Below are 13,245 nucleotides of genomic sequence, written 5' to 3' on the forward strand. Positions count from 1 at the left end.
TCACTGTCATTCGGTTGTCTTCCGATCCTGCACACCTCGGTTTGGGTGCCTCATTGAAAGCATAGCATGAGGGAGACACACTTGAGCATGTATGCCACGACGTGGAACATTTTGTGTGGTGTGCTTCAAATTGATCAAGCGATTGCGGCGGGAAGGTTGGCGTTCCCACATTGAGAATGTGTTGTGTTATACACAACAAAAGGATTGGTGTCAGATCAGCTTCAAAATTCGGGTGGGGTTATGACTGCCTCGGTGCTCTACAACACGTCTTGAGGTTAGCAACTCCCAATCCTAACTGCAAATGCACCCACATAATTGAGACAATCTAGCCATAGGAGTGAGAACTGCCTGTTAAAAAAAAAGTATTGTGATATATGGGTTTTCAGACCTTGAAGGCTGGCTCATTGGGCTTGGAAGAGGGATGAGGGCCCGCATCGGAGAATATCCGACAGGGATTGGCGGAAGGGTGCATTTGAGTTTGGAGAGGCAGGTGCCAAGGTGGAGGAGAATCAGACCACCACCAACAAGCACACGCGACCTCATTCCAACTTCGATTTCTAGTCTACTCTAAGCATCTCTTTGCCTTCTACAACGATCTCTGTCCTCCTCTATTCTATGATGCAAGTCTAATTATCTAGGGTGTCCACGATGTCTACCTCTATCGCTTCCATATTGCACGTGTCTATCTATTCGTCGTGAAGCTTCCCCTCTCTATTCCAGTTCCTCCCAACCAATCCGGAACACCTTGTATCCAACCTCGTCACCCCGCCCGACACCCTTCCTCTTCTCGAGCCTCTCTTTCGCCAGAATCCGCAGCACCATCTTCCCATCTTCTGACTTGGGACAGTCCTTGACGTCCGCAAAGGATGCCTCGACTGTATCGGTGACGCCCTCGAACCGGCCATTCGGCCTAACCGACGCGATGAGCCAGAAGATGCCATCCTTCGCAAGCAGCTTTGCCGCGCAATCGCGCAGCCAGGCGGCATGCTCCGGGGCGTAGACCACGTCTGTGGCGATGAGCATGTCTGCCGCAATGTGGAGAGGTGGGTCGAAACAGGGACTCGACCAGTCGAGCAGGCAGGTCTCGACGGGGATACTGTCGCGCTCGGCGAAGTTTGCAAGAATGTTATTATGCAAATTCTCGAGTACAGCGGGGTGATAGTCGGTTGCGACGACTGTCGCACCAGGCACGCCGAGCCGAGGGAGCAGCTTGGCCATGGTAATGCCCACCAGCCCCGTCCCGGCGCCCAGCTCCACGATGCGCGGCTGCCGACCCAGCTTCTCGGTCGTCAGATCAAACCTCTCCGGGGAGGAGCACATAAGATCCGACACTACGATCGACGCGCCCCAGCTCTGCAGGCCCACATCGGTGTGATCCGTCCCTGTGGCCGGGGTCCCGTCCGTCAGTCGAACCTCGATATTGTCCCCCTCCTGCCCGCCCCGCGCGAAGCAGAACTCCCTCTCGATCGCACCCGAGCCCTCGTCCTCTTCCGCGTCCGTCGCGCTGCTGAACGAGGCCAGTATATACGAGGCGTCGTCGATGACCCGCTGCTGGGCGTCTTCGTCCGCATGGGGGAGCAGCTCGTCCGCGCGCGAAATCAGGGTCGTCAGCCAGCGGACGGCGAACTGGCGCTCATAGGGGTCCTGGCGAAGTTCCGCGACGTGGTCTTGGTCCGTGACGACGGCATCGCACGAGTCTGTTTCTTGTTCGTCGCCCGAGGCGTACCCGGAATCGACGTGCTGGGGTGTCGATGCACCGCTACTCGCGCTGGAGATGGTGGTGTCGGGCGTTGGCAGGTATTCGGTTTGGCTGGGAAGAAGCGACGGCTTTCTGAAGGCGGCTCGAGGCAGGGGGCAGTAGATGTCGCGGAGATCCTGCAAGGCGCAATCGATCCTGCCCAGGGTCAAGTCGTCTGGGGAAGAGCAGCGCAGCCGAGGCAGGCTGCTCGTGGGAGGGAGCAGGGTGCCAGAGGCCCTCATCTGAACTTGCTCCAAGGGCCGGCAGAGAGAGAGGGCGACGGTGAGGAAGGAGGTAGAAGGGAGCGGTGACGGAGGCAGAGACCTGACGGTGGACGGCTTATCTGGCTGGATCCGTATTACTGAAGGGGCAAAGCCGAGCAGGAAGATATGGCCGTCAGGCTGTGTAAAGAAGAGAACAAGGGGATGTGTTTCGTGGTCACCGCAGAGACCCGAAATGCTGAGCCTCTGTCTGAACCGTCGCCATATTGATTGATTTGGTTTATGTTTGTCAGGGCCAGGTCAGGGCGGCAGAAAGTGCCGGGCAGAGCCAAGGCCGTGTGTCGAAATCCTCGAATTTTTGCTGTCATGAAGCCGAGGAGGACCCTGGCGGGCCTGGATCGTGAGTAAGGATTACCCCATACGGTTAGCTCGCCTATTAGCCCAGACCTAGACCCAGGAGTAGTCTAAGCGTCCGTCGGGTCGGGGTGAGGTCAGGGTTAGGGCTGGGCAGTACGGCGTGTGTCATAGAAACAATGCTGGAATCCGTGGCTTAAAAACATGTCGAGGTTGGCGGGCAGTATCAAGATTGGAATTGAATATGAACTCCGACATCACGTCCAAGCTCGTAAATTCCTGTATTTGGTCGCAGAGCTGCTCACTGTGAGTTTGCAGCAAGTGCATTGGTATGTGGCATGTGGCTGTGCTTCTTTATGCACCTAACCCACTGAACAGCACTGCAACGATCACGAGGGACGCTGTAGACTGTACGGTATGGGTGTGTAGGTTGCTTGGTTGCTAATTACGCTCAGAGGGCAGTGCCTCTGGTGTTTTGGGCTGCAACGCTGCTTATGTAAGCAGCTGCCTGCCCGCTATCTACGGATCCACATGGCTACCTGGTACATAAATGCATGTACCTGCGTGCTTACCTAAGGCATGCGGGCATCCTCCAACATCAAACTCAGTCAACATGATTTCACGTTGGACTGACCTTGCTCAGTCTCCGTATTGTGCACTCGCGCTCCACGCCGTTCCGCTCGCTCGGCTCACATAGTCGACCTCAAACCCCTGTGCGCTGTTCGCTCGGCGACTGACATGAGGCTGTCGTCGTTGCGATCGTGGCTCGGTGCAACAGACGGCGACATCATCCTCGGACCAAGCCTGGTCTGTTCTGCACCTGCTTGGCTGAGCCGTCGCTACTGCACCCACGCGGCATGGCGAAGAAACATGTTTCTGGCTCCGGTCGCTTGTGCCTTCGGTAGCCCTCGAACTGGCCATCATTCGTTAGAAAATCCCACCCGGAGGCTTCATTCTCATCACGGCGCCCACGAGGGAGCCGGGCCACACTCAGCGTCTTTGGGCCCCGCCGGAATGATCACTGGGTTGCAAGCAAGAAAACTTCGCGCTAGACAGCTTGCAGAGGCAAAAATATCTGAGACAGCACCTCGGACGATTGCCAGAAGCCGGCACAGAGAACCAAGGCCAGGCAATACCCCAGGCAGCCACAACGCAAATCTAGACAAATGGCTTCGAAATAAACTGGAACGGGAAGCCCGCCGCGAGAGAAAAGCTGAGCCAGCCAAGGCGCAGAAAGAGGATGACCAGGATTCTGTCCTCGACAGCTCCCTTGGGTGGTCCGAAGTTCACTTTGCTTATTGGGGCCCAGCGATAACTGCTGGCGCCGTGCATGTGGACGCGCTACTCAAAGCTCATAAGGCAGCCCAGAGGGCCGAGAAGGCTGCCAAATGGGCTGCAAAAGTTATCGATGCTGCGTCAGTCGCCAAAGGGTCACATGACGAAGAGAATGCCATAAAAACAGCAGACTACGCGAGGACACAGGCGGAGATTGCTGCTTCTGCCGCAAATCAAGCGAAAATGCGTGCTGCAGAGGAAGGGGAACGATACGAGACAGTCAGAGCCGAGCTCATGGCAAGCAGGGAAGCGCAACCTGTTTATTGGGATATTGAGAGCAGATTCAAAGATTCCAAAGTTTCTGCAGGCCACAGATTGAGAGGGCTGATTCACAGCTCGTGTCAAATATGCCATGGGGCGCATCCCCCTGCTAGTTGCAATGTTCTGTTTGATGCTCTAACTACAGGTATGGAAGAGTCGGACAAGCTTAAGCTTGAGCGCAGACTATTCCGAGACAGGATGAGTATCGACAAGGACTTCCGGGAGGCAATGTCATACATCCTATCTAAATTCTTTGTCTCCCGAGGGCAGACTCGTGAGGTCGTGCCCTTGCATCGTAGCGCGACCGACGATGCGCCTGCTTCGGCAATAAGTGAGTCTTCTGCGCCCTACAACTGGTTTACATCAGCCAGAGCCTGACGTCGCGTCAAGTATAAAAATTGCTGACATGTAGGCGAAGAGTATTTGCAGGGGCTCGACAGCAGGGTATTTTTTAGGACCATACTTGGTGAAGAGAGGAAGTTCACAGTAGAACGTATTGGGCTTCCCCAGACCCTGCATTCGGGCTACTGTACGTACTGACCTAGTTCTATCCGATACGATTTCAAGTTCACCTCGGGGATTTCCTGCGATCCAATATCCTGCTTATGCCCGTCCAAACTTAACTGACACATCGTAGATACCACCACAGGCGAGAGCGGCCAGCCGCTGACCATCGTGTATCCCACATGTGCGCCGAGCAACATCGCCACTGATCCGTTGTTTGAACGCGAGATCCAAATTATTCGATCTTTTGTTGCTCGATGGGAAAGGGGAGAAAAGGTAAACCTTTTTTTTTTTTTTTGGGAGAACTCATGGTCTTCGCAATTACGCTGACATCATGTGTGAATACAGTCATGCTTCGGACAGGACCCTTTCTCAGATATCCCATCTATCCAAATGATTATTTGCATGTAAGCATTTACTCTGCCTATGAGGCCTGGACCTTTGACTCCAGCGCCTCTCTTTCTCTCCTTCCCGTGCTAGAACAAAGACGCTGATGTGAAAAAAAGCGGTCGATGGCACCGTACCATGACCCATTCTATCAACCCGTTCAGAGCAGTTATGTCATTGAACATCACCAACGAGGCATTGTGGAAACGGGGCCTGTTTTACAGGTCAATCCACATCGGTACCAAAGACGATGAGATCACGAGCGAGTATGACTGGTGGTCCTATGGTCGGACTGAGGCTGATGGCAGTAGATGGGTTGAAGTCAATCTTGAACCGGTACACACGCCAACCTCACGTGTTCACTTGGCGTTCGCACGGGGCCTGATACGTGCGACCTTTCGGAATGTCACACAACCTGTACGGCGTCTTCTAGCCGCAGACGTGAAAACTGGAAACAAGAAAGCGCAGGGGCGCTACATGCGGTACTGCGCGGACGGCGTCCGGCAGGCCATCCAAAAGTACGGAATGGACAGTGAGCAGCATCGTCTGCTGGAAGTCAAGCCCGACGTGTTGGAAACGACAGAAGGCCGCAAAGTGCTTGTTGCAAAGGATTGGGCCCCGTCGTGGGAGACCATGATGCGTCTGGACCAAGAACAGCAAAAGGTCGGCCCTCTGCCACCCCGGGGCCTTCCCCCGACGCTCCGTCGACGACGACTCCTGCGTCTGGACCAACACCAGCAAAAGGTCGGCCCTCTGCAGCCCCTGGGCCTTCCCTCGACGCTCCGTCGACAACGGCCCCTGCGTCGTCGTTCTCCTCCCACCTTGGCCCTCGTTGTTCGTCAGCCATGGACGTCAAGTTTTCGGATGAAGAAAATCCTCCCTCCCGATATCACCCCAGGGAAAGGGGCTGTCGGGTCCGGGCCAAAGAACCGTCCCGAATCTCCTGAGAGTCGTCGACCGGGGGCCCAAAAGTACGGCATGAGAAGCATATTCTCGCCCCACAGCCCTCACCGAGAGGCGGTTAAAAATCCCATGATGGAGCGCCATGCCAAACGCCGCCAACCCAAGACATCTCGACCGTGGCCCTCAAAGAAAGAGATGAAGAACATCCTTTCCAATGACATTGACCCTGAAGAAGCCGATATCAGCTCCAGCACAAAAGGCCGTATGAAAAGGCTAAGGCTTACTCCCAGGGCTACTCGCCAGAGGGGTCCTTTCGCCCCCGGTATGACTCCTGAAACAAAAGCTGCCAGCTCCGAAGCGGAAGAACGTGGGGCACGCCCGGTCTCACGGGCACATCGGAACCAGAAGAAGTATGCCCCATCAAGGTCCATTTGGTGGTGAATCTCCCGTGACGGGCGGCAGAAGGGCGCGTTTCTGGCATGTATGGCGCAGGCGGAGTGGGACTGCTTCTGCCAATGGCCCGCAACGGTCTGCCATTGTCGTCGGCACGGGGTGATTTGTGCGCGTCGGCGGGTACCACTGCCGCAGGCATGTGTTCCTCTCCCGCTGCGAGGGGCCTGCTGATGTAGATATATCGGGGCTTTGAAGATGGCAAACACGCCGCCCTATTTTATAGACAAAACCGATCATCCGCTTTGACCACAGTCACATCTGTTGGTCCGGCGAATGCTGTTAATCCTCCGGTCCTGTCGCCGTGCGCATTGATGGCCAGAGGGCAATGCGGCCTGAACTGCGTGGGAAGTAGAACGCCACAGGGTTGGTCTTCTTATCCTGGGTTCCAAGCCAGAACACCGTGCAGACAAAGGCTTATGGGGTTTGAGCTCGGCCTTTCTCATCCTTCTACACTCCTATACTTATTTGGCAGGCATTTTGAGGCGCTCATCATATCAAAGTACAGGGCACAATACTATAGACCCACTATTTCGTACACCTCACGATTATGCGCCGTCAAATATAGATGCTTTTTGCCGGAGACAACTTGGAGTCAGATATAGTGAGTCAGGTTCCAACGACTCTCTCCTTCCTGGTAGACGGATAGGCTGGTCAAGAATCGCTGAAAATATGTGCTCCACATGGACATACATGATGCTGCTGCGCAATATCGGAATGCATAGATGAATCAGGTTAAACGTAGACGCGCTATTAATCAGTCCTCCTCCGCCGCCTTCTCCTTCACTCATTAGCTCTCTCGGTGAGTCAGTCGGCACTCTTCATACCTTCTCAGTTTTCCCGTCCGCCACGGTACTCCCATTCCGCGCCCTGGCCAGACTCCCCTGCCTGGCTGTCGCCATAACCTCGCCATCATCGCCCTCGAACGCCTTGTCGCCGAACGCGACGGCAATCTCCTCGGGCGTGTGGCAGGCCGTCTCGACGTAGTAGAAGTAGCTCAGGCCAGCCGAGAACAGGCAGAAGCCGGCGATGACGAGGTGAAGCCGTTCGAGTGGAGATCCGCAACTGTCTGTAGACCTTCTTTCTCGAATCCATTATTCACGAGCCAACGAGGTGTTTCTGGGAGGAAGAATGACATCGCGACCAAGATGAATGAAAGCACGATCTGGGTGATGAAGGGGCCTTGCCAGGACAACTTGTCGGGAAGAAGAAAATTGAATCCATTGTCCACCCAGCAATAAAGCATATAGCCAGCGATGAGGAAGGTGTATTCAATTCCGACCATATGGCCTCGGGCATGTGGAGCTGCGATTTCCGTCTGGATGATGGGGACAGCCATGGATAGGAACCCAACTCCCAAACCTTGGATGGTGCGTCCAGCAATAAAGGTTGCAAAATCCGGGGCGAATATTTGGATAAAGGCGCGGAAGAAGTAAATCAATCCGCCGAGACGGACGCACTTCTTCCTTCCGATTATATCACCTAGCCATCCGGCGACAAGTGCACCAAGGGCGGCGGTGGGTTGGAGACAGGCGACTGAGATACCGGTGATGGTTGGGTTTACACCGTCCGTGGAGCCGTCCGCGCCGCCGTAATCTTTGTAAAACCGGGAGACAAAGTTTGGGTTGACAAGCAGGCCGGACACAATACCCGAAGGTTGTTGGTGTCCGTGACCCAACCGTGAAGTGTCCTCCTCAAAGGAACGTACCTGAATTGTAGCCAAACAAGGCATCACCAAGACTACCGAAACCGCATGTTGCAAACAATAAGGGTGAGCCTTTGATAGGATACCTGGCGTTGATTTTCTTGGGCTTCAGCGTTTTATGGAACCAGTTCTGGTGTTTTGGATTTGAGTCTGAACAACCGCCACCGCCGGCATCACGGACATGTTCTGCGGAGGACTCGGACTTCATGATGACCAATTTCGTACTGGTGAAAAGTGGATGAAAGTCACGCAACAAGAGAGGTATTATCCGGATGCTCGACTGTGAGGAAGAGTCACAAGTGATGAGTGCAGGAGGCAGGAGAAGAAGTTGACATGCTTTAATATATGCTACGCATGAATACATGTGCCATCATTCCCCAGCTGTCCCCCGCAACTCCACAACCCCGGAGGAAATACATCGGGAAACAAAATTTTGCGGCTCCTTTGAGCAAGAACCGACTGAGGCTTTACATCTCCGCCAGGTTAAACTTTTAGGACACTGGGGTAGGTGTGTGCTGTGGAAAGTTTAATGTGGACCTTTGTGGAGGCGAGAAGCCGAATGGCGGTTCGAGTCCATCGGCCCGCCGGATTGCATGGAAAGAGACAGCCAAAACAAGGTAGTCAAGCACTACTTTACGGTTCCGGCGGAGGTGGTCCATGCTTGAGGCCGCATGACTGCCATCGATCCGGCGGCAATGCAGGGGTGAGCCGCCGGATGTCACGACTCATTGAGAGCGCCCAACTGGGATGTGAATCTCCCCACAGGTTTTGTGTAGTGAGCTCTGAACCCAATGGCTGAAGACGTTCGTTTACACTCCTAGGTAAGGAATACTGGGGTAAGACCATGGAATCTTCAATTTTCGTGTATAAAGCCGCAGCATATTGACCTAGCCCTGTTCCTTTCCCGTTCATTGCAGTTGACTTGCAACAATGGCTTCTCAGACAATGCTTGAGTCGCCTTCACCGGCAGTATCAGCGCCAGGAATTAGTACACCCTCCTACCCTCGGAAGTAGGAACACTCGCTAACCAACATTGTGAAGGTCCACACAATGATGTGTTAGCGAAGATACATGCATCTGCTGGAGTCAACGAAACATTCGTCCTCCAAGAGCAGGGAAAATTCGTCTATGAAGTTCGCTCTAAACCAAGCCTCCGTTCGACAAGAGATGTGCTGGTAAAGGTTATGGTGACTGGACTTTGTGGCTCAGATGTAAGATGACCTCCAATATCACATTTTCTAATGCGAGCGACGCTGACGATCTCATCTGCAAGATTCATTACTGGCAACATGGCCGAATCGGCAGATACGTCGTCGATAAACCCATTGTCCTGGGCCACGAATCGGCAGGAATCATCGAAGAATGCGGACCCGATGTCAAGAACCTGAGAGCCGGCGACCGAGTAGCTCTTGAGCCTGGCGCTGCTTGCAATGTTTGCCAAAAGTGCAGGAGTGGCCGTTACAACCTTTGCGCGGATGTGAAATTCGCCGCGACACCGCCATACGACGGTACCCTTGCGACCTACTACGTTCTCCCGGAAGAATGCTGCCATCTGCTTCCAGGCCAGGTTTCGCTCCGCGAAGGGGCGCCCGTTGAGCCATTGAGTGTCGCAGTGCATTGCTGTCGTCTTGCTGGAGACGCGCAAGGCAAAAGCTTTGCCATTTTTTGGCGCCGGACCAATTGGGCTCCTCTGCTGTGCTGTTGCCCGTGCATTTGGCGCCGCCCGTGTGGTGGCTATCGATATCGCAGAAGATCGCCTGGCCTTTGCGAAGCGCTCCGGTGCCACGGACACATTTCGGATGCCATCCCAGGGCCCCGAATCAAATGCGCAAGAGCTTTGCATAGCTGCGAAGTTGGGTGAGGGTGCTGATGTTGTTATTGACGCCACGGGAGTCGAATCGTGCATCGAATATGGGATCCATAGTCTCAAACGAGGCGGCACCTTCATACAAGCTGGCCTAGGTTCTCAGCGAATCAACTTCCCCATCGGTCAGATTTGTGACAAAGAAGCGGTGTTGAAGGGCAGCTTTCGATATGGCCCAGGCGATTATCAGTTGGCAGTGGAGCTTCTGGGCTCCCAGCGTGTCCAAGTTAGAGATATGAGAACGCATCAATTCGCTTTCGGCGAGGCGGAGAAGGCTTTCATGAATGTCGTGGGGCGTAACGGAATCAAGACCATAATTTGTGGGCCGGGAGTAGATCCCAACTTGGTGGGCTAGGAAGATATGATTCGACCATTAGATGGACCAAGCGGTAGAGACTCGGCGTTCGGAACCGCAATAGACAAGATTTCTTCCCCTTGGACCGGCTTGGGACGTGACTGTGTCAATGTTTTGATTGCGAGTGACACTCAGGGCTCGGTATGCATGATCACAGGCTACCATCGCTGCCGCCTTCACAGAAAGGGTGCAGCGTTTTGGTTTCCATGTCACAGTACACGCGGTTTCTGGAGTCGGCAAAGCTGGGGCCGAGCGAGCCCTTGCTGCCGCAGAGGCCCTCGGCCGTCTGCTGCTCGTGGTCGTTGATGACCAGGGTGGTGGAGAGTTTCTCGAGGAAGCTCTGGCCTCGTCTGTGGCGGCGGCGGCCGGGCTTGCCGGGGCTCGGGGTTAGTTGCTGGTGCTGCTCTTGGTCGTTGTGCTCGGTGTGCTCGGTGTGGGCTTGTCGTCTGTTGATCAGCTCTGTTGCCGACGGCTTTGTTGTCGTCTTCTCCGAAGTCGTGTAATGGCTTGGCGGGCCAATATCCGGTCTCTTGTAAACCTCGTTCCACCGCAGATCAAGCTCCTGCGGGTCGTGATTCTTGTACAGCCGGAACGATCTGCTATCACACATGTATTGTGCGCTGGTATTGAGACGAGGGTCGTCTTCGCCGACTTTCACGTCTGCCCAGTTGACATGGAATTCCCGAACGGGCGGGTTCCTTTCGCTAGTTCCTGGCGGATAGCCAGGATATTGGGATTCCTCCCAATGCCACACCCAAAGGCAGTCCGGGCTGTGATTGTCGCTGCCGGGGATAGTCATTCCGCTGTCTGTAATGTAATTAGAAACTTCATCTATAACCTATGCATCCTTTGCAAGCGGAATGGGAAAAGTGGTCGACTCACAGTACCACTGAGCGCCATGTTTCTCACAAGCATGGCCCCAGCCCCCTGACCATGCGTACTCTGACCCCTCTGACTGCCAGTGGATAGTAGCCCAAGCAATGCTTGGAGTCTATTAGCCATACAAAACTTTTCAGGTAGAGAGGGACTGTTCTGCCTATACGCAAGCCTAGTAGTTGACCACAAGAAACACGCAGAGACTCGAATTCCTGTCGCAGATATAAGGATAACTGGAAGCCCTTGGAAACACCGCATCTTACCAAATGGCATTATCGAAATTTTCACTCATGTCATGATTCCCTGAGAATAAGGTGTAGTTAGCTGCTTGTTGAGGAACCACTATGTAACCCGTGTCACCCTCCCGAGCACCCTGTCCGTGGATTTAGCATTTATTAGACTTGAACATGGCAAGTCCACTCTACTCCGGTAGATCCAGAGACCCATAGCATAGTCGCTGTTTAGAAATGGGAACTCACCTTGTTATGGATGGACTTCCCAAGAAGCTTTCCCTTTTGGTCATACACGCGGGCATCAGGCATGATCCCACCCATCGTGCTAAAGCCTGGTCTTTCGCGTTCAGGATCAACCCCAACAGCTATCCATATGGTGGAAGGATTGCTCTCAGCGCTGGAACGCTTAGCGCTGTAAGACCGGGAAGGGTGCCCTGTGAAGCTTCCTGGGCCGAAATTGACCGGACCGAGAGCGCTGGCGAGAAGGCCTGATGTGGAATTGAAGATGCCGAGAACTTGTACCATTGCTACGTTGCTTGCAAGCTGGGTGGTGTGTCAAAGGTGGACTGCGAAGGAGCAGGAGAGCAGGCGACGAAGGCAAGTGTTCTCAGTGAGCTATTGAGATCAAGTGCCACATTGAAGTACTTTGCTGGGGCAGTGCGATTCCCCATACTATTGGGCCATCTTCAAACATCTTCAACGCTGGTGCCACTAGATTGTGAACAGGCTCCATTGCCACATCATGGAGACCACTGCTGTAAGAACTCGGTCATGGAGCTCGTACCAAGGTCAAGAGAGGCGCACTAAATTTTGCGATTTGCACAAGTGCAGCACCGAACCCACGATAAATAGCGATGGATGGTAGCACCGACGTAGTGGTAGTCATAGGACGTTCACTAAGCCTAAATACCGTGCTACGGTATCTAAGAGCACTTGTCAGAGTGCCATGCGCTAAGAAAGAAGCTCTTGGGCCGGAGCATCGCTAAGCCCTAAGCTTGGGATCTACCTGACTCGACGTGACATGACAACCGAACTCGAAGAGGTGATTGTTATCCGAGGCATTCGGTTCGATTGTGATTTCACTCAGCCAACATTGCACCACTTGCATTGAAACCTGCTCCTGTGTAGTCGCTTAGATGTCGTTTGCCTTTCGGCAATTGGCCAGCAAAAGGCAGCGAGGAATTGCCGGGACTCCCTAGGTAAGGTGGATCGGTATATTGCACGGAGATCACCGCCCTTCAGCTAGAGCACGTCACATCGAGCTAGCTGGCATGGTAGCAACCATCTCCCCGAGGCCTAGCAGCGGCAGCACTAGTACTGCATGTGTTGAATACCTAGGTAGAACGAGAGGAGCTGAACACAGGCCATCTTGGCGCGCAAGACCAAGAGTGATCTCTGATCAGCAGAGAAATCCTCCGATACTGGATTTCTACACAAGACCATGTGGGCCGTTGTGGCTCGACGACGCCGATCAGAAGCAATTCTGCCTCCAGACTGGCTGTCACCGTTGGAACCGTGGGACGCCCATCAATTGGAGAAAAAGTGGCTTTGACGGCAGGGCCTGCACGTCAGACGCAGGTACAGATGCAAGGTGAGATCACGCGAATCCGGGGCACTGGATCGTGTTGGCCCGGGGGGAGCTGCATGGCCGTGGGCTGGGGGCCGAGACAGTGAGACGGGTGCGGATGCAGGCCTTGGCTTGGGACCGGGTCGACCCCTGAACTCCTGAAATAACATGGCAGACGGAACAAGCCAGTTAGACTGACCGAGCTTGGATGACTGGACACCTGCATGTACTGCAGACTAGGTATTTGTACCTGTATAGGTGAAGCGCGGGACGGAGTGACGGGCAGATGAAGCAGAAGCGGTGTCTTGTGCAAGCGAGATTCCGAAGGGGTGCAGGTCGGTCCAGATGCGCAATCTCGTCCGGGTCGAGATGGCGCTGTCGACATCGAACGCGTGCGTGGTCAGCCTAGAAGGTAGACTAGATATTCCATGTACATGCAGACATAGATACATACTCACATGCTCAGAGTAGTCGTCATGTGAATCAGCATCA

The 13,245-nt window shown here is 54.2% G+C and overlaps 5 protein-coding genes across 5 annotated transcripts; 1 reads left to right on the forward strand and 4 right to left on the reverse strand.

Moving 5' to 3' along the window:
• Positions 1-711: 711 nt before the first annotated feature.
• Positions 712-2,224, reverse strand: INS49_003890 (uncharacterized protein; the record flags this gene model as incomplete). Its single annotated transcript, XM_043164680.1, has 2 exons — positions 712-2,139; positions 2,216-2,224. The coding sequence occupies 2 exons, from the start codon at positions 2,222-2,224 to the stop codon at positions 712-714; spliced, it is 1,437 nt and encodes a 478-aa protein (XP_043018330.1).
• Positions 2,225-4,107: 1,883 nt separating this feature from the next.
• Positions 4,108-6,144, forward strand: INS49_003891 (uncharacterized protein; the record flags this gene model as incomplete). The annotated part of the gene is made up of 5 exons (XM_043164681.1): positions 4,108-4,240; positions 4,322-4,438; positions 4,547-4,689; positions 4,762-4,820; positions 4,920-6,144. The coding sequence occupies 5 exons, from the start codon at positions 4,108-4,110 to the stop codon at positions 6,142-6,144; spliced, it is 1,677 nt and encodes a 558-aa protein (XP_043018331.1).
• Positions 6,145-6,910: 766 nt separating this feature from the next.
• Positions 6,911-8,066, reverse strand: INS49_003892 (uncharacterized protein; the record flags this gene model as incomplete). The annotated part of the gene is made up of 4 exons (XM_043164682.1): positions 6,911-6,934; positions 6,981-7,222; positions 7,264-7,749; positions 7,862-8,066. The coding sequence occupies 4 exons, from the start codon at positions 8,064-8,066 to the stop codon at positions 6,911-6,913; spliced, it is 957 nt and encodes a 318-aa protein (XP_043018332.1).
• Positions 8,067-8,984: 918 nt separating this feature from the next.
• On the reverse strand, positions 8,985-9,701 carry INS49_003893 (uncharacterized protein; the record flags this gene model as incomplete). The annotated part of the gene is made up of 1 exon (XM_043164683.1): positions 8,985-9,701. The coding sequence occupies one exon, from the start codon at positions 9,699-9,701 to the stop codon at positions 8,985-8,987; it is 717 nt and encodes a 238-aa protein (XP_043018333.1).
• Positions 9,702-10,228: 527 nt separating this feature from the next.
• On the reverse strand, positions 10,229-11,711 carry INS49_003894 (uncharacterized protein; the record flags this gene model as incomplete). The annotated part of the gene is made up of 4 exons (XM_043164684.1): positions 10,229-10,884; positions 10,960-11,060; positions 11,217-11,326; positions 11,433-11,711. The coding sequence occupies 4 exons, from the start codon at positions 11,709-11,711 to the stop codon at positions 10,229-10,231; spliced, it is 1,146 nt and encodes a 381-aa protein (XP_043018334.1).
• Between the last annotated feature and the right edge of the window lie 1,534 nt (positions 11,712-13,245).

The sequence above is a fragment of the Diaporthe citri genome (genome assembly GCF_014595645.1).
Source record: "Diaporthe citri strain NFHF-8-4 chromosome Unknown scaffold_11, whole genome shotgun sequence".
NCBI lineage: Eukaryota > Fungi > Ascomycota > Sordariomycetes > Diaporthales > Diaporthaceae > Diaporthe > Diaporthe citri.